This window comes from Astatotilapia calliptera, chromosome 6 (assembly GCF_964374335.1).
Source record: "Astatotilapia calliptera chromosome 6, fAstCal68.1, whole genome shotgun sequence".
NCBI classification, from domain to species: domain Eukaryota; kingdom Metazoa; phylum Chordata; class Actinopteri; order Cichliformes; family Cichlidae; genus Astatotilapia; species Astatotilapia calliptera.
In genome coordinates this window covers 38,746,754-38,771,172 of record NC_137427.1, presented here as the reverse complement: position 1 = coordinate 38,771,172, position 24,419 = coordinate 38,746,754, and the positions used below count along the sequence as shown (strand labels likewise).

The following is a 24,419-nucleotide window of genomic DNA, read 5'->3' as shown; positions in this document are numbered from 1 at the left end:
ATGTGGTGTGCATAATACATGAGACATCTATAGTGGTGTGATGTGTTTGTGTTATTTCATTAATTCTTTAAAGTCATACAATGTGAATTATTTGTCCCAGACAGTGACAATGCACTGTCAGCACTGCTGCATAAATGCATTAGCACATACAATTATTATTATTTCTAATTAATAAATGCTCCGTCTCTACGCATTTTACTACTGCAATGGATTCCAAGTACTGACTTCAGGTTTCACTTATTATATGCTGCAACCAGAGAGCAGACAGACACTGTAATCCTATGTAGGTGGCACTAAAAACAGAACAAGAGTTTCTTTCTTCTACTACTTTTTTACAAACTTACTAAACTGCACCCCCTCGTGGCAGACGCTGTGCTGTCCACGTCCAAACGTAGATTGAGAAAAAAATAAAAAACAATTGTTGCTTCTACTAGCATTAACTGATTGTTGACCATTTGAATGTGAACAAACAAAAACCAAACAAAAGCTCTAACAGTGTTCAAAACAACTGTTTCAAAAATATTCAACATGCATAGAGCTGTGTATCACAACATCAGCTGTCCTCTTACATTTAACTCCAAATTTATCAGGTTTCTACTCCTGTTCAGCATATTCAGAAACCACCCACGGTGCACGCAGAGTGCAGCAGTGAATTCTGACCAACGTCCAGTGAAGTGTCATTTTTAATGGATCAAGACAACATAGCAAAGAGAGACAATAAAATCTAAAACAAGTAACAGTTTTTTAATATGGATCCAGGACATTGACTGAGAACTTGATTTACTCAGTTTCTTGCAGAGACTGTTTGTGGAGAGGCTGGCCTAGTTTATTATTGTACCTACAATTTATAGACTTCTCCTGATTCAGAGGCAGATTGGCTATAACTACAGACAGGTAGTTAAAAATGAAGTCAGTGTGGAAATGCCTTAAAAGTGCATTCTAGCTGAAGGCCAACAGATGGTGATAGCTGTGCTCGTAAAAATGAAAAAACAACAACCCTGAAAGTCTTTTGGAGAACATGAGAAAGCAGCTCTGTTTCTAGACGTGTAAACACTTCCCTGCAGAGTTTATGTTCTCAGTCACTCATTTTGAATCCATTAAATAAAAAATTGGAGTCTTTTTTTTTTTAACTTGGTCATACTATGTTTTGCTGTTTTTTTTCTCATTGACTGTACTGGCCTGTCAATCACACTCATCAGTGCATGACAAAGGTACTCTACGCGTGAAACTAATGAACTGAATAAAAACCTACTGCTGTGATCTGCTAAATAAAACAGACAAGAGTTAATCACCCGGTTATCTTTGGGAGTTTCGACCAAAACAGTTTTGGTTGAAACTGACAGTTTTGCTAATGCACTTAAATTCAAATGCAGATGGAGAAAAGAAATGCCCGTACCAGTGTCCCTTTGGTGTCTGCTTAATGTGTAACAAAGCAAATGACAGATATTCAAATTCAGTATGTCTTTAGTGATTTGACGTCTATTCTCAATAACCTGCAATCCTCTTCATATTATATAAGCTATTATGTGCTTATTTGTACAACAGAGTCAAACACCACTGAGCCGATTTCTCCTGTATGAAGTTCAAGTCTCTGGTTTTCTTTTGTGAGTCCCTGCTGCCAAAACTGACTCAAAGTGTTGCGAGGTCACCGTCTGTCAAAGATCACTATTTATTCACTCTCACATTCACACACTGGTGCAGGCAAACCACAGTTGTAGCCACAGCTGCCCTGGGGCAGACTGACAGAAGCGAGGCTGCCATATCACGCCATCGGCCCCTGTCGCCAACACCAGTAGGTGTTAGGTGTAGGGTGAAGTGTCTTGCCCAATTAAGGACACAACAGCCAAGACAGACAGAGCTGGGGATTGAACTGGCAACCTTCCGGTTACAAGATGAGCTTCCCAACTGAACACCAATGGCCCAATGTGTCCTCATCTGCCAGAGAGAAGTTGTGCTGTTAGCTTAATTGGTTGAAATTTAGTTTTCACTTTAATTGATTTCCTGCAGCTAAGTTGACAAAAAAATTGGGTTAAAAGTTGTCGGCATGATATTTAGGGCCAGATTCAGTGTATTCAATCATTCAATGCCATCAGGGCGACCATCCTGGGTGAAAACCTGACAGCGATGCAGGTGGATGTCTCTCTCGTGTCCTGGATTGTAGATATTTGACGGGAAGGCCACACTCAAAAAAATGAAATTGGGTGATTGTTACTTGTACAAGAGTCAAACTTGTAATTTGAACTAAATAATTTAATGTTTCTATGGTGAACATAAGTAAATCATGTAGCATCAGCATGAAAATCAGCAACTTATTTTCTTCTTGTTGAGATGACATGATACAATCTAGTAAGAGTGGTTAGTTGCCTGGACTCACGAAATTCACAAGATCACATTAGATATCAAACTGCAGGAAAATCGCTGGAGTTTTAAGAGGCAGATAACTACATCCACACCACATGTGTATGCTATTGCTATTTATTGTGGTGTAACCTGTCAGGGACAAAAACGTACAGAAAACTCTGCATCAAGCCTTGTAATCATAGCTTTCCTAGTTTTGCTAAGCCTGGATTGACAGCTTGGTGGTGTGATGGTTAGTGCTGTTGCCTCACAGCAAGAAGGGCCCGCATTCATATCTACAATCTGGCTGGTTTGCGGTGTGTATTTAGAGTTAGGTTCATTGATGATTCTAAATTACCCATGAGTGTAATTTAGTGTAACTTAATGGTTGTTTGTCTCTAATGCCAAATGTGTTGATTTGACATGGTCAAAAATGGGTTACTGTACTTGGTTAAATCACGTGGAAAAAGGGGCCATGATTAATTTGTGTTCATCCAACAACATATTTTTTTGAGTGCACAATATGTGTTTCTTCAACACTGTGTCTGATCAGCAACACTATATGATTTATTTATTATATTTTATGTGGCGTGAATAAATAAAAGTATATTTACGGTGGCCCCTACAGACAAAACACGTACAAACTCCAAAACACGTAAAAACTCAAAACACGTACAAAACACAACAGAAGTGCTCCAGGATGCTAGGTGCAGTGTTGAGCTTTTGTTACCTAGTGGCTACACAAGCCAGCAAGTACCAATAACCGGATTTGGTGTGTGGTAGTAACAGGTAAATGAACTTTTTTTATTTTTTTTTTATTTGAATATATATGAGTGCCTGTGTATAAATACACAAACAATACACATATGCTTTCAATTGTCTAATTTAAGTGATCTAGGTAGCTCTGTTTTGGAAGTTCAGTTCATGCTAGAAATGTGTTTTGGAGTTTGTACGTGCTTTGTCTATAGGGGCCACCACATATATTTATATATAAACATATATAAATAAAACCACTTTTTTTTTTACATTAGTAATTCCGTTTGTGCATAATTTCATATTATTGTTAATAATAAATTAATCAAAGCAACAAAACAATCTGAAGAGCCGGTTGGGAGCCGAAAGAGCCGGAAATCCCATCACTAACAGGAAGGGCCAGAGTCGGCTCTATTTTAACACCTGTCGGACAACGCTCAGGATTTTGTAGGAGTCTGTTGTGGCCAGTGCCGTCCTCTATGCATCAGGTTGAGGGTGGCAGATACCAACAAACTCAATAACCATTAATACAATGTATTGTATTATTTTATTGGTACTTTAAGTAGACATTTACTCTTCCTATTGTCTGTGAGTAAATGTGTATTCTGATTCTGATTCAGTGACTGTCTGAAGACACATTTGCCTTCAAACAGCCACTGTAGGGGTTTACCAGTTAGCCTGATGATGTATTAGCAGAAATGCGCCCACGGGAGTGGGAAGTTCTTTGATCTAACATTGCACTTTTTCTTTTTTTTTTCAAAGGTGCGGTCTGTTCATTTCAACAACATCAGCGCAAAGTGCTGGCTCAGAATCATCGGATGAGGGAGCGAGTGAACAGACTGTAAGTGCAGCTTTCCCCCCTTTCTCACTCAGAACGGTGTGACTGTTGAGGTAAGTGAGAGGAGGTAACTGTTGCACCATATAAACCTGAAATCTGTAAAAGAGCAACAAACACTTTACTCTCCTCCCCTCTCCTACCTTCCCTGTGTGCTCACGTGCCGTCTAGATCAGTTTAGTGTGGAAGAAGTGTTTGATAAAGATGGATAAATAAAAAAGGTAAGCTGAAAGAGGTAATATAAACTAAAAAATAAATGCAACAAAATGTGTCAGACTACCCAATGTAGGAGAAATAAATAATATAAAGGCCTCGGATTCACGGGTGGTGACTGCTGTGAACGCTAACCGGGGAGAAACACTGGAGGAAGAACAGCAGTCCCACCAACCGAGTGAGCAAGAGACGGAGAAAAGTGTACTTTACGTGCGAATAACAAAAATCGATGGAGGCACATAAAGAAAGAATAGAGGAGGAAAATCAAGTAAACTTGATTAACCTCGTTTAAAAAAACTGTCTCAATATCAGTAATTACATCTATGTATAGAATTATATTTATTTAATTTTTATTATTAATTTTTGTTTATTTATTAAAATGGACTGATCACGGCGGGCCGTTTTTTAAATCGCAGTCCAGACATGACCGTTACTGAGCCGTGTTCGTAAATATCGCTGCAGGCTGTGTGAAACTGAAGCTGCATGAACGGATTAGAGTCGTTATTATATATCTGAAGGCTGTGGCATGAAGCAAAACAGTTTTATTAAAAAAAATTAAGAAGAAGAAAAGGAAATGACATGAAAATCGCTCTGCGTGCTCACTGGTGAGACACTTGAGGTTTGTGCCGATCTCCGTGCACAAATGCAACTAAAAACCTGAAACACGCTTCAGTTCTGCTCAATAAAAATCTCTGTGTTATTACTGAGGAGCAGAAAGCGCTCAGCTCTGCGTGAGGACTGAGCGAACAGAGAAAGCCACGTTTCAGCCGTGAACTCTCAGCTCTGAGACATCCACCCGTCACAGTTACTCTACACTTACTGACATTTCCCCATCTCCTCAAACACTCTATATACCCTTACTTACTTCTTGTTACCCTTACTCATTTCTCTTTTTTAAATTGCATTTTTAGAAAAAAATTCTCATATAATTTTTTTAAGTAAGAATTTTTTTTTGCCTTTTATTTTTGTTAATCCCTTCACCATTTGAATTATTTATTGATTAATCAATCATTATTTATTATTCCTCTTTTACTGTTCATTAAATTTTCTAAATTCACAGCCTCCCACATAACTCTTAACCCTTTCCACTCTGATAGACAACTTTGTTTCTTTAGCTCTGTCTTTATTGTGGCATGATGTGTTGCATTTTGTGCTCTTCACTTAATCAGATAAGTTCTGTTTAAGTGATTTCTTCATTCAGTGGGTCCTGCAGCAATCAGGCCTACACTGTAAACCCGAACAAGTTGACTGAACTTAAAACTTTTGTGGAAACTGATTACCTCAAAAGATTTAAGTACAAAAACTCATATCTTCTAAGTATGGGGTACTCAAAATTTGTATTTATTGTTAACCTAAAAATTTAAAATTATATTTTATATTTTATTAATTGAGCTTTACTCAAAGACTGTATACTTTAATTTCAATATTTTTGTGTTTCTTGTAGTTTATTATTTTGATGCAACACAATGCAATTATATTACAACCTAAACTCAAATTATCTGATTATTAATTAAAAGATATTTATGTTTCAATGTTTGAGTGTAGACTACTAACAAAAAAAAAGTACGGAAATTCAGTTACTTTACATTTTGCTTATTTAACATTTTTTCATGAAAATTTAAAAACATCACAAATGTTTTTATAAAACAACTAACATGGACATCGGCACCATAAAGTGAGCATTATAAATTCTGTGTAGAACATTTATCTTTTTATAAAATCACAAAGGACGACATCAGTCCTAATTGCATCTTTCTCAAAATACACAAAAATGCAAAACAAAAAGTCAAATACTAATCACTTTTTTTTTAAATAGAAATGAAAAACAATTTTTTAAAATGGGTACAAAGACGATCAGCTTCCAAATAACCAGATAAGGCAGTCAAGTATAGGAAAATTAGGTAAACTGATGGAGTTAAATCCACCCAAAGCCTGTAGTAAACTTAAAGTGCTTAAAGTGCTTCAAACAAAGTGCTCAGTAACAGAGTGCGTGTCCTAACAAACATTGCCTTATATTCCTTAAGAGCATGTAGGCAGGGGTTTCAGGGGTTTGCCGTCATCAAGCCCCATGAAGATATTTTGGACAAAGGCAAATGTGTGAACCAGCTTCCTGGGGTAGTCTAAATGCAGAGCATAGATCAAGCCAAACAATAAAGAAAATGCATCTGCAAATCTGGGAATATCACGCATCACCTAGCCGCCTTTCACCACAACAGCCATGCTTGAGGAAGTAAAATGGACTGGACTGGGAAGCGCCGTCTGTGAGAAGGGCAACTGAAGTGTCAATGAGGGTCGACTCATCCAATGCGTCCGCCTGGAATAGACACAGTATCAATGGTAAATGGCCTGTATTTGTATAGCGCTTTACACATTCAGTCATCCAGACATTCACACCCATTCACACACTGGTGATGGCAGCTACATTGTAGCCACAGCCACCCTGGGGCGCACTGACAGAGGCGAGGCTGCCGGACACTGGCACCTGCAGCCCCTCTGACCACCACCAGTAGGCAACGGGTGAAGTGTCTTGCCCAGGGACACAACGACCGAGACTGTCGGAGCCAGGGCTCAAACCGGCAACCTTCTGATTACAAGGCGAACTCCCAACTCTTGAGCCACGATCGCCCCAATTAAATAAGTAAGGTTGGTTTGAGAGAATGTGACAAGCATGACCTGTAATCTAGCAAAACATTCAGCAGTGTAGTGGGTTACTTTGTAACGAGTTAGGGTACTCTACTTTTTTTGAAAAATGTACATTAACGTGTTAGCTTCTTGCATTACATAATTTGTATTTTTGTTATTTTTCTAAAAAAAAAAGTAATTTTTTATTTCATGACTTTATCTCAAAAAGAAACTAAATCTTGACTTCAGCCTGGTTTTTGGGCCACCTGCAGCATAGCCATAGTGCTGTGATACGCCTGTGCCCTGCTCCTGACCTGTGTGTGTGTTTGTGTGAGGGTTTTCTAAAGAGAGGGTATTTTGTTTGTACAATTTGGTAGCTGCTAGGGTATTAAATTGTATTTAAAAAAATCCATAGCATTTTATCTTACTGGCAGAATTTAAGTAATGCAAAAATACACTTACATTACATGTCTAAAAGAATTCTGGGTCCTCATCCCGCAGGTATACAGGAAGGGCACGAAGTACTGCAGTGCGTTTCACATTGATATCAGGCGCCTCCTAAAAAGGGAAAAGAAAAGTTCATTTAACACAAAGTTTTCAGGTGTCATTCTTTGGGGAGGATACATGTTTATGAAACTGCATGACATCAGACTCTACTAAATTTTGGAGACTTTTCTTTTAAGATACAACCTTTCTGTCTCTTGTGACAGAGAGTCTGTTTCTTAATCATTTGACAAAAACCCTACACAGTATTTTAAAATAGTGTTCTCCAGATCAGAGCTGTAATCTATATAGAACATGGGGTTCAAAGCAAGGAAAAATTGTGTGTTTATCAGTGAAACTTTTAATTTGTGTTAATTTTATCATTATCAATATATGAAATCTTCACCTTAAGGGACTTAATGAATGGTTTCTTCTAAAAATTAGAAATGATTGAGTCATTTCACATCATATGAAAATATTAATTTTTAATACAAATTTGGCCCTATAAAAATGGAAACTCAGTAACAAAGATAATGGAGATTCTCTAAACACGAGCGAATATCACAGTAAAATTGTTGATTGTGATTTACACATTGGATGTATCCTCAGTGATTTGGTACAATTATACAACATTTTATAAGAACTGAACAACTGATGAAACAACTTACTTATGTGACCACATATGAAGTGTTATAACTTACCACAAAAGGTGAACTGTGCCACTGACCCTTGGTAGATCTGCACATGATAAAAAAAAATGCATTATAAATACTAACACAGCTATTAATAATTAGGGGTACATTTAAGATGTTAATGTCACAAAATAAAATAGACTGGTAGAAAGAAGTACAAGGAAATGGTAATGGGGGGAGCCATGAAAATAGATCTTTTCAACATGATTCAGTGTGACAAAGCCAGGGCATGATTTAAAAAAAAAAGAAACAGGTTGTCACGGTCCTGGGTCAGTGACCCAGTGTTTTGAGTTTCTTGTGCCTCTGAGTTTTTTGTATTATGTTCTTAGTTCTCTTTGTTGTCCCAGCGTATTCTTTAGTGTAGTGTCTTAGTTTGGTGTTCTTGTATTCTGTTTAGTTCTGAGTATTTGGTAGCTGCCCTCTGTGTTTCTTAGTTGCTCTGTCTCCCCTAGTCTAGTTTGCATCTGTGCTAATTCCTGTTTTACTTTGAAGGTCTGTGTCTCATGTGAGTGTATCCTACTTTGCTCCCTTGTCTCGTCAGTTCTGATTTCTCCCAGCTGTGCTCTCCTTCTGTGTCTCATTCCCCTCGTTACTTCCCATTGTATTTAAACCCTGTGTTTCTCTGAGTCAGTGCTGTGTCGTCCCTCAAGCTGTGTGTTTCCTCGTGTGCCTCTCTGCAAGCTGTGAGTTTATATTTTCCCAGTTTAGTTTTGTATGCTCGTTTTCTGTGAGCAGCAATTAAAGCTGTGATTTTTGAGTTCATCCCCTGAGTCTGAGTCCTGCATTTTGGGTCCAACTCCTGCCTGCCGCACAGCGATTCATGACACGGGTCTTTTAACCTAAAAATGTTTTAATGGCCATGAAGAAAGGTCTCTTCAATAGATCTTTCAACTCACCTGTGTTTACTGTCTCCACCTGAAATTAATTGCAGTCTGAATTTTTTTTCTTCTGTCTTTTTGTCTTTGGTCTTCAGCCTTGGAAGAAAAAATAAAAATATTGAAAACCTTATCAGCACACTAAATATACAACACCTTGCTATATTTCAATTGTTTTAGATAGAAGTTACCACTGCTAGCTAAGTCACTTTTGAACGATGCTAATGAGAAGGGAAAAAAAAACCCTGCCGAACAATGAGGGTGCTGTTGTAAAAACGCCAACTTTCTTGCGTTGGCAAGGGGTCGTTAAAATATCACTAAGACCCTTTCTTTATGTGTGATTCTTAGTAAAACTGTGTTTTAATCGGTTAAAACTGTAAAACTGACGACATAATCTATGTTTGAAAAAGAGCGCGAACAACAGCGAACAACAATTCACCACCTGGGCCTGTGCTTTTTAACACAACAGCGCATTCGAAAACAAGTTATTGGCTGCAACATATTAATATACTTGCTTTTTTACGGAAAAAATAAACATAACGAAGGTTCCGTTTTACTTACAAGTTTCTCCAAATGTGCTCTCCAGTCGCTCGAGAAGGGCAGCCATATTGAACAGAATTTTCTGTCAACGTCGTTCAGGTTAGAGAGAAGACGTCATGACGTCATGACGTCCACATGCGGAGCTCGGAAAAAAACATTTACTCAAAAATCATAATTAAGAAAGCAGTATTTACTCTTAACTTCTAAGCCATGTACAATTATAACTGTTTGAATCGTTAACCGAACAGAAAAGTTTTAAGTTGTTTCAACTTTGTGAGGAATTTTAATTGTTATATCCACAAACTTTATAAGTCAGGTAGACTGTTGGGGTTTACAGTGTACGTGTAGCAAACTAAATTTAACTAGCTTTCCAATAAATAGAAAAAAGCCAGTTATTTCAAAATTTAACGGGGTAATATTTCTCATAATATAAAAAATATCTGTCATATTGTAGCAAATATACAAAAAGAAAGAAAGCATATGCAAAGACATCAGGAAGGGGTAAATACTTTTTCAGTGCACTGTATATGACCTCACATGTACATGCAAGAATCCTTGATCAAAGCTGTCAGATAAAATGCTTGTAGTGGTGGACGCTAAAGTAACATAGTATAAGTATATTTTCTAAAATTTGGTTTCAGTCCAAAACAGCCGTTTCTTCATCCCGCTCATTACACAAACACAGCTTTACAGTATCATATGATGTGCAGCGCTTCAGATGCTTGAGGTGTGAACACACGTGAGTGGTTTGTGTATAAAAACAAAACATAAATGGAGATTTATATTTTGTACCATATCAGCACAGAGAGAAGGAAGACTTCACTCGTTACTGCAGTTGCATTTATAGCTGCTCCTCTCATTTCTTTAAACACTTCTTGCTTAAACTGCATCAGGTCGATCACATATGAAAAATTGTGTATTTCATCAAAGATGTTTGAAGATGGTTTCTTCTGTGGTTGGAAAATTAAAGCGAGATCGATATCCGGCTGTCTTCCTTCCTCCGCACACGCCTAATGTGCATGAACATATTAAATCTCCTCTGGTGCGATCACTGACGACAGCTTTAAGAAAACACATTTAAAATGGTTGTTTTAAAACACACAACAATTTATTAATGAGGTCATTCCTTGTGATAGCTGAGCTATTTTCTTTCCCATACGGAAAAGAAATAGTAAAAACTTATATGTGATTACTCATGAAAGTGGCCACTTTCATGTGTAAATCATATAAGGCTTACATGATTTACTCATGAAAGTGGCCACTTTCGCATTACTTTCATACATTGTTTTAGTAAGTATCCAAAACATACAAGTTTCATTATATAATTTTTCAAGGGATCTTATATCTGTTTTCACTCTTATATGCTTTTCATACAAGTTTCACACAAGACAGATACAAACTTTATAAGATTTATATATATATTTTCCATATGGGTTACCTTCAGCTTTAAATTAAGTTTATTGTGTGAACTTGCAGTAAAAGGGAAACTCAATGTCTCATATCACCCAACTTGAAGTAGATAACAGGAAGTTGGTGAAGTGCAGCTGAATTTAGCCGTTCTGCTAGCAGAAAGCAGCTCAGCTCAAACCCTCTATTTAAGATGTTTGGGACAAAAGCAACCTGCAATTATTTAAATATGTAAATGCTCAGCACTGTTACTAGCTTGCTCAAAAGCAGCAACATGAAGTGGAGAAAGACACCAGAATTTGTAGAAACAATGTTTTTTTATTATTTTGTTTTATTTTATTTAATCTCAGTGAAACATTTCTAATTTTACTCAAATTACAAGAACGACTTGAATGATGGACAAAATCATGCTCCCTCTGATTCACTATAAAGGAAATAAGTTTAAAGATAACAAGAAACTGCTAAACACAGCTGTAATCACAAAACACATGAGCGCAGTTCAGCAGGGCACTGAAAATAACAGTAAATGGTCAAAGCACCAGGACTTTAAGATTAATCAGACCTACCTCCTGCTGTTCTGCAAAGACTCCTATATCCCATATCCACACAAATAAAAAATAATTCTACTCACAATTATGTTAAGTACATTAAAATGGGTTTCAGCAGAACAAATAAAAGGCTTTACACTTGTTTTAGTGTACTACAAACTTAAAGTACCCTTAAAAAAACAAAGAAAAGTAAACGAACATACACAAAATACAGTACAATTCCCTGAAGAGTGCATAGTGCCCAGAGAGATAGCTGCCTTGGGCTTCCTGTTAGCTGTAGTAAGATTTTATTTCAGTAAAGTTAGACTGATTTTTTACTTACAGCTGTACTGTCTGGCAGCTGTTGCCATCAGAATTAAGATCAGTCTGCACTTGTTGTCTTCCTAAAAAACATTAAATATGTACACTGAGGACACACATTCATGTTCATACTCTACTTTTTCCTGACTGTGCTATACAGTGCTGATGAATACTCTGCAGCCTGTTGATCTCTTAATCTGTAAAGGTAAAAACACACTCTCAGAAATATAAAGATAATATGATTTTTTTTAAACAGCTCATAATGCCAGTACCATTCATTAAGAAAAGAAAAAAGCTTAGTGTAATGCCAAAAATAAACAAAAGACACAAATATAACAAAAAAAATGCTGGAAATATTTCCCCAGCGTTTCACAAACAAAGTGTCCTCACCTTTGGGTGCTGTTTAATCTGACCACAGTGTAGTCCACATCTGTTACTTCTTCGTCCTTTTCTTTTCTTCTTTTGGTCTTAATGGGAAGAATGTTGTAGTAGTCGTGCTCTTCTGGCTTCTTTATGAAAGTTACACTGGAATAGCAAAGATCATCCTGCTGCTCCTCTGCTGCTCTACTCTGTGCTGGAGCTGAAGGGCCGCCACGCTCTGGTCGTCCATTTGGTGCAGGGTCAAACATGTAATAATATGCATTTTCCTGAAAAAAAAAATAACCATAAAACGTGAAAGGTTATGGTTGGACATCCCTCTCTCCCCTGCCATCTGAGCAAAAGCCTTAATCACTGTCTCCAGGAAAACAGCAGACTTTACTTTTTATGAACTGTTCATGTACATTTTCATATATAAGAGAACTTAAGGTACCCACACACTGTGCAGTGTGGATCTCATAAACCTTGGGTGGATCATGAAGTTTGAAGCATGTAAACTATACAAGGCCGCATCATCAAACGTCCGTACTATAGCAGCCAAATTTAAACTTCCCACTGTGCAGTGTATGACAGCAGTAGGGATGGGTATCAAAAACCGGTTCTTGTTGAGAACCAGTTCCCACTGTTTCAATTCTTTGGAATTTGCCATTTTTGCAAATGATTCCCTTATCGATTCCAGTTTCCCCGAATGACGTCACCACGTTGCGGAGCGTCATTTACCTGGCAGGAAACATGGCGGCTCAAACGCTCAAAAGTTTGGTCATACTTCACGAGAACGGATGACAACAGGGCAACTTGCAATACTTGCAAAGTAGATATTTCATTTAAGGGTGGAAACACTACAAATATGCAAAAGCATTTGCTCACAAAAAATGCGATGACCTTAAATCAATGTCGTGTTTTTAATTCTGCTCCGGACTCGTGAATCTCAACCCAGCAGCAGCGGTAACGTTTGCACGTCCTCTCCCGTTAATGCGGCAGGTAAATAATCAACTAACAGTGCATATTATGTTAGCACGATCTGCCTTATTACAAAACCTGCCATCACTGTGCATTTAGGTGACCACAATGAGAGAGACAGACAGAGTCTGGCTCAGATGCTGGCAGTTCTCACAGCAGTCTACCGGTAGCGTCTCCTTTCGGGCCAGGATAGACGAATGTCACCGAGCAGTGACTGAGTTTGTGGTAAAAGGCTGCCGCAGCAGGTGCCCCCGATTTTCGGTAAGTGAATGTGTTTAATTGTAGGCAGGGACATTACTGGATATTCTTGTGTAATTGCTACAGAATAATTTATGTTATACTTTGTTATTGCTACAGAGGAATATTTATTTTATTATTTTACATTTACAATTTTTTTTTCCTGGGGACCCTGTGACACCCCATTGAAGAGCCATAGGCTGTGGATCTCTTAAGATCTCACTGTTGGGTTTGTAAGGCCATGTTACTCCTAAATTTCTATCTTGTTCAAAGAGAAGATATAAAATAAAGTTCTAAGCTAATCGACCTTAGTGTTCTCCTTTTTAAAAAGAATCGTTAAACAGAATCGAAAATGGAATCGGAATCGTGAAAATCTTATCAATACTCATCCCTAGACAGCAGTATGCGACATATACAAAGAGATTCAGTTACATTAAAATTCAGGTACCTGATACCTGACCTCTTCTTCCTTACCTCTGGTTTGTTGTCTGGCCTCTCTCTGGAAGAATTTGTTTTGAAGCACCCTTTTCTTCTGTACAGAAGAATGAATGAACATTTTAATTAATTATTAATTCAATTCAATTTTATTTATATAGCACCAAATCACAGCAAAAGTCACCTCAAGGAGCTTTATTATTATTATTATTTTTATTATTATTATTATTATTATTATAACTTGAAATCAATAAAGACACATTGATTTTAACAATATAACTGAACTGCTCACCTAATGAATATGATTCCACAGATGATTATAACAGCCAGAAATAGAACAGTGATTGATGCAATTGCAGTTGATTTTTTCCATGAGTCTAGGAAACAGTGACCAAACTGAAAACTTGTTACTGGATTACAAGATTAATGGTCTCATAAGAATGGACATAGAAGATAAAACATATCAGACCAAAGTCTTAATTAATGACACACTTTGAGTATAGTTCTTGCCTAACGGCATACAGCAGTTACAAACTAAAAATACTATAAACTACACTTGGGCCAATTTTAACAACTCCATTGTGTCACTACCTTGATTGTTCCCAATGTCAGGAGAAAAACTGACTGTGCTACGGGTCAGAGTCACTGGACTGTCGTCACCAATCTCACCAGATGGAGTGACTGAATTACCCTCCATTATCTCAGCAGAGGGACTCACTGACATAGAGGGAAGCTTTGGAGCATCTGGAAGGGATGTGGAAATAATTATGACAAAAATTGCAGCAAATTTACATTTGAATTTGGTGTTCAAACAAGTCAATGTGAAGAAATTGTACAAAATCCTATTCTTTAACTTTAAATATCTATACCCATTATAGCAGATTGTAAAGACAGTTTTAATCTTACAAACCTTCTTTTCTCCCCCTGTGACAATGTCAGAGTTTAAACCCCTGTTTCCTGTGTGGTATTATAGGAAAACTGTCTTGACTCACATTTCACTCTGATAAAGATGACTTCAGATGACATTCGGCCCACCTCATGCTCAGCAGTACAGTAATACGCTCCAGAATCAGAGGACCGGATGGACCTGAAGATGATTTGCTTTTTTTGGCTGATTGGTTGTTGTTCCTTGTACCAGGTATATTTAGCTGCTGGGTTAGCATCACTGCTACAGGTCAGAGTCACTGAACTGCCCTCCACTATCTCAGCAGAAGGACTCACTGACACAGTGGGAACCTCTGGAATGTCTAGAACAGAAAATATTAACAGGACATTTAGAAATTAAGAAATTTCCATCACTTTAATTTTAGTCTCTCACAACCTCAAGTATGGGGAAAGACAAGCCTGTAATTATTGGTCACATTTGTTATTTTCAATATATTAGATTCATGCTTTGCATGAACAGACCATGTTTGCTGGATTTGTCAGTTGTTCCATAAATTGGATGTACACATGACAGTCCATGGACAGACCTTTGTAGACAGTCAGAAGCAGATTCCTGTGCATCTCTGACTATTACACTGCTAATCAGTTCCTCAAAAGTAAAATAAGCAGGATTAACTTCCAAAATGAAAAGAACTTTGATGTTCTCTGATCAGGATCAAAACACTCTTCAGCACAATGACTGTTCTTTTCTGACTTTAACTGAGTGCTTACCTCTAATTCATGAAACTGACTCCACTCACCTTTAAACTGTATGTACAGTATTGTGAATTTTACTGAACATCTTAAACAAAATTTCAGGGAACAAAGAAAGCTGAGGAGCTGAAAATCGTGATCATCGCATAACACAGTGAAGTAAACTTACACACAGGATCTGAGCGATAATCTTCATGTCCTTTGAAAGCACAGGAGATGATGTCTCCAGGATTGAACAGATCTTGATAAGAACTTCGTTCAACCATAAACTGATTGTTTTTGAACCAGACAAAAGAAAGACGACCAGCTGGACTGCAGCTGCTTTCACACTTCAGCTCTGCCTCAGTCTGAGACTCATGGACTGATATTATTCTGCTCACCTTCACCTGCAGATCTGAATATGACAACACAGCAGACACAAGACATTAAATACTCAAAACAATAAATACAGCCATTAACACAACAGAGCAACTGAGCTGATTAAATATCCATCAGTGTGTATTCATCAGTACCTGTGACAGTCAGAGTTGTTCCAGGTAAACTACTCTTCCATTCAAATCTTTGTGTTTTGAATTTGAAGTGATACTCGGCTGAATCACTCTCTGTCAGGTCTCTGATTCTCAGAGTGGAGCGTCCTCTCTCTCTTTCAGTCACCTGAACACGACCTGCATACTGGGAGTCTTCTGTGAGATCCTCAGATCCACGACCAGAACGGAACCAGGACTTTGATTGGATTGGACTTTCATAACTGTTGTAAGTACAAGAAATGTCCACTGATGATCCTTTGAATGCACAGATTCTTCTGTTACTGTAATTCACTCGTTTGCACCGTTCACCATTGACACCTAAAGAAAAAGATGTATCATTCACAGGAAGAACATGATATTAATAATAACCCAGATTAAAAGTTTTTGTTTCGATAAAATCTCAAAGTAAACTTACAAACTAATGGAGAGTGAAAATCCTCAAATCCTTTTAAAGCACATGAGTAGCTGTTTGAAGTGTCATATGGCATGTCATAAGAAGAAGAGCTGGCTCCATTCACTTGTTGTCCATTTTTGTACCAGACATAAGATGAAACATAAGGATTACAGCTGGTGACACAATCCAACTGTCGTCCATTGAACCCTCTGACCTGAACATCTTGACCAGTGGACAAGAAACAATAAATAAGATGTCAGTCACTCTCACACTGAGGGAGACAGAATAGGGAATGCATTTCACAGATCTATCAATGTGTGGAAAAATAATAACTTCCTCAATGTCTAAACATGAAATAATTTAAAGTTTGTTTTTGTTGTAATTAATTTAAAACCCCCAATAATACTAAAAATTATAGCACTTATATTAAATATAAGTGTGTTGATCAGTACCTGTGACAGTCAGAGTTGTTCCAGGTAAACTACTCCTCCATTCAAAGCTTTGTGTTTTGAATTTGAAGTGATACTCGGCTGAATCACTCTCTGTCAGGTCTCTGATTCTCAGAGTGGAGCGTCCTCTCTCTCTTTCAGTCACCTCAGCACGACCTGCATACTGGGAGTCTTCTCTGAGGTCCTCAGATCCACGACCAGAACGGAACCAGGACTTTGATTGGATTGGACTTTGATAACTGTTGTAAGTAGAAGAAATGTCCACTGATGAGCCTTTGAATGCACAGATGCTTCTGTTACTGTAATTCACTCTGTTGCATGAATCACCTCGGACACCTGAAACATAAAATGATATTTAAGTCAGATTTAGAAAGTAGTTACTGTGAGTTTGACTGTTTTTATTCAGATGTATGTAATGACTCTATGAGATGGTTTTATGTAACTGAAATAAACTCACACACTGAAGGAGAGGAGAAATCTCTTACAGCACAGGAGTAGCTATCTGAAGGCTTTAGATAGTCTCTAAACCAGTACAGGCCTCTAGTAGAAATTTTCTGACCATTTTTGTACCAGATGTAGGATGGACTATCATGTATTTTACAACTGCTCTGACAAGTCAGCGTTGCCCAGTTGGAATTTGATGATCCGTTCACGTGTACCTGAAGAGCTGAATATGTGAAGACAGAGCAAAAATCAGAGTGGAGGCTCTGCTCTGCTGTTCTGTTTATCCATTTGCAAACACATACAGTTATATTCATAACAAGTTTGGACAGATGTGTAAACGAAAATTTTACCTGTGGCAGTCAGAGAGACTCCAGGTGAAACAGTAAGATCACCTTTGTTTGTTATGTATCTGAACTTGTACACAGCTGAGTCGCTGTCTCTCAGGTCTCTGATTGTCAGAGTGCAGCTCTTCCATTGAGAACTGTACGACACTCGACCTGAGCCTTTTTTTAGATCATCAGGGTTATATTCAATACGTTCAGTGAGCCAAATTTTTTTTGACAATTTTAATGGCTGGTTGAAGGAGCAGCCTATGTCCACTGTTGATCCTTTAAAGGCACAGATCTGAGTAGAAGTGTAAGTCACTCCATTATTACTCTGAACCACTGTAACACAGAACACATCAGAATCAAAATCAAATCCTCTAAAGTAATTTACATTTGTTTGCACCTTCCAAAATAAAAATGAATCACTTTAATGCTGTGATAAGGTTCTGGTTAAAGGATTATTATGCACTGGGAAGAGGCAAAAGGAACAATTACTGATGAACTGATCTTCCTCTACTTCTTCTAAATGGTAACTCTATGCTCTAAAAAGGTTGCAAAGCTGCAAAGCTGTGTAGGTCCATTAGTACAAATAACACAATTTGAAAAATTTGGGTTTATTGCGAACCTTAACATTTTCAATTTGTGACAACCGGAAACAGCTCTGGTATCAGGGTGTAACCGTTGATATAAGTCAAAAATAGAGATACACAATACCTGATAAAGAGAGAAGAAAGAGAACACATCTGCTCGCTGCTGCACTTAAACTCATAGCTGCTCCTCTCATTTCTTAAATCACATCAACATGACAAATACTGTTCACTAGTTAGTCTTCATGAGACGCTGAGGTGAGATGAGATCTCTTCTGTGGTTGGAAAATATAAAAGTCATATTAAACTGTCTTCCTTCCTGGTGTACACGCTCAGTATGGGTAAATAGATGAAAACCTGTAAACTCCCACACTGAAATGAAGAAGTGGTTCTTATACAGTGCAGCACGCAGAATGAACTTCTTAAAAACAAACACAACATATTTTAATCACTTTTTAATTTTACGTTTCTGGTCCAGTTTATTAATGAGATCATATGATCACAAGACCATAAAAATTTTCTATACATCATTAGCTTTAATGTAGGTTTACTTTATGCAAAACTCATCTCGCAGAGAGCTGAGAGCAAATCTTTAACACAAAATGTCTCCTAGATAAAAACAACATAGGGTGAGTCAGCTACAACTACTTGAATGACAGTTAGCAGTCTTTCTGTTAACATGCTGGCTTTAGCTTATCAGGCTTCTGATGATAATACCAGCTTACCTGCATCATGTAATTATCTCTCTAAAAGTCCAAAAACAAAAGCCACCTGCAGTAGATTATATATTTAAATTCTTAGTGCGCTTCATGAATGTTCATTTCTTGCCTTATTGCCACAGTGTTACATTAAAATAAGTATCCATAATGTAACTGAAATTTTAACATGGATGTCAAAATAAATATATCCTGTGTGGGGCCTGAGTGATTCACATACTTGTTAAGAACCCCGCTGTATGTGATTCAGGAATTTATTTTTCAAGACAATAAGAAACCATTAGGTGTAGATTTCAGAGGGGGCAAATATGACATGCCACCACCTAACATTTTGAATACAGAATACGTCCAACATGAAATTCATGTACATGTTAAAATAACCACAGAACCAGCCTTTTCAATCTAAAACAGTGTCACAAACCACCACTATGCACACAATATCAGAATGCAGGGTGGTCTTGTACTTGCTCTTCTACTCTCAGTAGGCAGCCAAGCAATTGTGTATTATCACAAGTTTATGGACCACAAGCAATTACCACACTTTTATCAGATAAAAGAGCCTTAAATATTAGTCCCCGCAAATCTGCCCTTTATTTTGCACTTTCGGATTCTTCGCTGTTTCCACCAGGTCATCCCTGTTTCTGTTTCGCTAGAGTCTGAGGAAAACCATTTTTTAATTTGGATGGATTACATTTATTTTAATCACATGGCCAAAATAATGCATAATAATTCTAAACAATATGGCTGATCAAGTAATAATGTGAGCTTAGAATGTTTTATTATATTAATCAGGTTTTGTTGACTGAGGAGTACAGTGCAGATGATTTCTCTACTCTTCCTTTACTTCTGGTGTAGACAGAAAAAGAGAGAAGATGATATTATTGCCATTAATACAGATTCACATAGTAGAAAAGCTAAAAAGCATTACATAGAAAACACCAGCAGTTTGGATCAGGATATTTAACAGGGTTTCTTCACACTTAATGCTAAGCTCATTTGTCTAAACAGAAGAGAAAAAGGGGGTTTCAACACATGTTCATGTTTTACCACCAAGCAGTGTGGAAACTGAGTTTAAAACAACATGTCGAGTTCTTTTCCTTAACATTAAGTTTTAAGATTGCTTGTTTTTCTTTTCTAGTGAATTAAAAACTAATTTATTGTGAACATATTATAGCATAAGTTGTATCCGTAGGACCTGTTACTTTAACAATATTTATTATTATATAATATAGATTAATTTGTCCACTTTCAAAAACCTACAAGTCTTTTCCTTGTGGATTTAATCCAACAACAAGAAACTGGTTGTTTAATTAAAAAGAATTCATTTATTGGACTACCCAATCATGTCGCTGTGATGTCTGATGTTTTCTTTATTCATTTGTACAAAATAATAAATAAATTATTGTATCACTCATTGTTACTGTGGGACCCAACATACAGACACTGGGTCTCTCAATGATAGAACACACAGACTTTATTCTTGCAGTGATTAACACACACTGCACACCACAGTCATCACTCACACACCCCTGGTCCCAGCGACCTACTGAGGTAGCCTCAGTAGGTCTCAGTTTTCAAAAATACCCGTGTACGTGTGGACGTAGCGTAGCAACAGGTGGCGCTATATTCCTAACCATGTAGAAATGTTGGCTAGTCTAGAAGCCTCGGTGGGAAATAGTAAACAAGGATGGGGCATAGAAGCGGAACAGAGTCGTATGTGTGGCGGGACAGTAACTGTGTATGTAAGAATTTAAACACTGCAGAGAGTACAACTAACAGTAACAGTATTGTAGAAATTCATTTCACCGAAACAATACCGTGGCGCACAGTGTGACGTCAAAAAAGGCGCACACCTTTGATGCTGCGTTTTCTCCGTTTTTCTCGTCCACACGTAAATGCAAAAACGAGTTTTCAAAAATATCCACCCTGGCCGGAGTTTTTAAAAATCTCCGTTTTCAGTGACCGAAAACGCCGTTTACGTGTGGACGAAAGGTGCAAACGCATAGAAAAATCTGCGTTTTCAAAAATACCCGGGTACGTGTGGACGTAGCCTGAGACAAAATAGAGGAATCACAATTAGCTGATGACTGGCAGCTGTGGCCGCCCGACTCCTCCGACACTGTCTCCAAAACCTCTGCTTCACCCATTCACCACACCCACCCACTCTAATTATCAAGTTAAGTTTGCTGTTAGCCAAATTTAGGTTACAAATTTGGTGTGATAGTCATAATTTTAAAAGCATTAACTAACTTTTTGGTCAGTTGGAAGGTTGATCCTAGAACATTTATGACGAAACAGGAACCTTACATGACTGGAACAAAATTTGTTTTTGTTGAACCACACAAAAGAAAACCAGCTGGACTGCAGCTGCTTTCACACTTCAGCTAAAAATAGTTACCCCCAAATCCTTGGGTGGATCGTAAAACTAGTGAATAAATGTTTGGTTTTGATTTAAAGAAAATAATTCTTTGTAAAGAAAATCCTTAGTTAAAGTCTATTAAAATGTTTGTGAACTCTAAAATGTATACTTTAAAATACAATTGTTTATAAAAAAGTGTTAAATGCAAAGAAGACACATTTTGTATATTTAAGAACCACAGTTAAATTAACACAGTTAACCACATAGTAAATGGCTTTACTGAAGTGTATTTTGTTATTGTGTGGATGCATCCACACTATTGAGTTCCTGTTTCTCTTTATTCTTTATTATTATTATTTTTTGTGTGGATGCTTTAAGCATCCACACTATTGAGTTCCTGTTTCTCTTTATTCTTTATTGTGTGGATGCTTTAAGCTTTAAGCATCCACACAAAAAATAATAATAATAAAGAATAAAGAGAAACAGGAACTCAATAGTGTGGATCCACACAATAAGCAAAATTTTTGTGCTATTTTCACCGTTCAAATTTTAAACTATTCTGCTATTTCTGCTAATGTGTGCTATGACTTTTGGTATTTTCTGCTATTATACTTTTTAAAATATTAAGCTTTTTTCCTTTAATTTGTCCCATTGAAATGAATGGGAAACTTCTGCAAACTTCTGCAATTCTGCTAAATTTTGCTTGTTTTTGAAACTTAACTACTTCCTGATACTTTCACCTAGAACAACCATTCAAACTTTAAAATGTTCACAAATTATTGGGCTATTCAGCTATGATTCAGCTTTTTCAAATCTTTTACCGTTTTACTTTTATGCCTCTTAAAGTTTTGAGTTGCAAAATTGTGATTTTTCACAAAATACATGCGTTGTTATGGTTGCTATGCTCTTGGCTTCCAGTGTGACACTGAAGGTTTTGCAGTCTTCTCTTCATGTCCGAACAACTGTTTGCTACTTGCTCAATTTTCACTCAACTTCCACAAATTACACATCAAAACGTAGGTATTTTTGCTGGCTTTCAGAAAATGGCACTATCATTGTTGTGGGATTTATAGAAATTTCGCAAATCTCCTCAGACCAACACAAGGTCTCAAAACTCTCCATATAAAGTCAATGGACAGCTTGTTCAAAATCACCGCTGGATTTCTGTAATGAGAGGCATATTCGAATCGTCATATCTCCTTAACGAAGCAAAGTTAAGACATGAGGCTTGTCCCGGTATATCTTCAGACACTCCTGACGCTCACAATTCAAGAATTTCTTTCTCACCTATTACCGTTTTGAAATGAGTTGGACTTGTTTGAGGGTAGGAAATTTGTCCTTCGCTCAGATTTCTTCAGATTTCAAACTCTGGAAATGAACCACATTTTTCTCTCGTCATAAGTTTTTGTTGGATTTCCACAGAGACCTGAAAATTTCCATGACTGTTCACCAAAGCCTGCTGTCTCTTACGGTGAAAGAATTATATCGATACTCCAAACAGATTTAGAGTTACAAAGCGTTGTTTGAGGGCAAGTCAAGGCAGTTTTTGCTTCGCTCTACTCAGTTATGGTGCATTAGAAGTCAAATATCTTTAATAATTCATATTTGAATGATAAATTGTCAACACTGGAAGATTCCCCCATCTCTTCTGAACAAAACGGTGTAAGAATGACCACTCTAGCCCCTACGGTTAGGAAATTATGGTCATTTGTTTCAGGGAAGTCGTCACTATGAGAAATAGACTGCAATAATCCTGTGCCTCTCTGTGCCGCGTGTGTAAAAAGATGCACCTTTTTTGGCGTAAACAGCCACTCTGATTGGTGGATTCAAATTTAGCAGCTCCAAGGCTGTCCTAGAAACTTGCTTCTCTCTCCCTGTGTGTGTGTGTGTGTGTGTGTGTGTGTGTGTGTGTGTGTGTGTGTGTGTGTGTGTGTGTGTTTAGTGGGAGAGAGAGAACCCTACCCATATTTGGCAGCATGTCATTGTAGGATTTAAATTGAACATAGTTAGACTGATTAACTGGATTAGAGCCTGTGTTTGTGTGTCCCTCTGTGCATTTGTGTTTCAATAAGTTATTACTATTCTGCTAAATCATAGTATTTCTGGTACTTTTCGGTACTTGTGCTAAATACAGTATTTCTGCTAAATCATATTATTTCTGCTTTTCATAAGATTTGTGCCTAACATAGTATTTCTGCTAAATTATACTATTTTTGCTTTTTATACTATTTGTGCCTAATATAGTATTTCTGCTTTTTATAGGATTTGTGCTTAATATAGTATTTCTGCTAAATTATAGTATTTCTGATTTTTATAGGATTTGTGCTAAAACATAGTATTTCTACTAAATGTAGTATTTATGCTTAATCATAGTATTTCTATATATTTCTGCCAGGTCCCCAGGCAGCCAATCCTCTGTGAGGACTGAGACATTCAAATTTTCAAATCAGGGCCTGCACGGCTTCCCAGCCAATCATATATGTGTCCTGAGGCATTCAAATTTGCATATTGGGGCCTTCATGGCTTCTAAGCCAGCCAATCATATCAGGGCTGAGGAATTCAAATCCACAAATCAGGGCCTGCACGGCTTCCCAGCCAGCCAATCATATATGTGGCCTCAGCCATTCAAATTTGCATATTGGGGAATTCGTGGCTTCTAAGTCAATAAGTCATCCATGTCATATATCTCTAAAAATTCATATTTTAATGATAAATTGTCAACACTTGAAGATTCCCCAATCACTTCTGAACAAAACGGTGTAAGAATGACCACTCTAGCCCCCACAGTTAGGAAATTATGGTCATTTGTTTGAGGGGAGTCCTCACTATGAGAAATAGGCTGCAATAATCCTGTGCCTCTCTGTGCTGCGTGTGTAAAAAGATGCACCTGTTTTGGCGGGAAAACGTAAACAGCCACTCTGATTGGTGGATTTAAATTCAGCAGCTCCCAGGCTGACCTAGAAACTTACTTCTCTCTCCCTGTGTGTGTGTGTGTGTGTGTGACAGAGAGAGAGAGAGAGAGAGAGAGAAAGCCTTTTAATGGGATGATCTCATTGTAAGATTCAAATTCAATATATTTAGACTGGTTGACTGAATTGGATCTTGTGTGTGTGTCTCTCTGTGCATGTGTTTCTCCTCATGTGTACATATTTGTAATTGTGTGGCTGTCATAAATTTTTTTGCAGATTTTTGTCATTTAACAAGTATATTTGAGGGACCCTCAGCATGTTCAGCATTTTTTCAGCTGTCCATTTTGCTTTTCCAATTTTTCTGTTTAACTTATTACTATTGTGCTAAATCATACTATTTCTGCTATTTTATAAGATTTGTGCTTAATATACTATTTCTGCTTTTATAGGATTTG

At 37.4% G+C, this 24,419-nt stretch overlaps 1 protein-coding gene and 1 long non-coding RNA gene across 2 annotated transcripts; both read right to left on the bottom strand.

The window, feature by feature from the left end:
• Nucleotides 1-5,715: 5,715 nt before the first annotated feature.
• Nucleotides 5,716-9,699, bottom strand: LOC113017999 (uncharacterized). Its single transcript, XR_003271647.2, has 5 exons — nt 9,372-9,699; nt 8,832-8,909; nt 7,945-7,981; nt 7,223-7,318; nt 5,716-6,452 (listed from the first exon to the last, which is right to left on the bottom strand). It is a non-coding gene; the product is annotated as an uncharacterized LOC113017999 (long non-coding RNA).
• A 1,371-nt stretch (nt 9,700-11,070) lies between these two features.
• LOC113024695 (uncharacterized) lies at nt 11,071-18,026 on the bottom strand. The gene is made up of 13 exons (XM_080302612.1): nt 18,019-18,026; nt 17,418-17,818; nt 17,081-17,290; nt 16,627-16,959; nt 16,196-16,396; nt 15,766-16,098; nt 15,423-15,647; nt 14,608-14,862; nt 14,207-14,359; nt 13,908-13,992; nt 13,655-13,712; nt 11,996-12,252; nt 11,071-11,802 (listed from the first exon to the last, which is right to left on the bottom strand). Exons 1-13 carry the CDS (start codon nt 18,024-18,026, stop codon nt 11,739-11,741), a joined length of 2,583 nt encoding a protein of 860 aa, XP_080158738.1. The 3' UTR covers nt 11,071-11,738.
• Between the last annotated feature and the right edge of the window lie 6,393 nt (nt 18,027-24,419).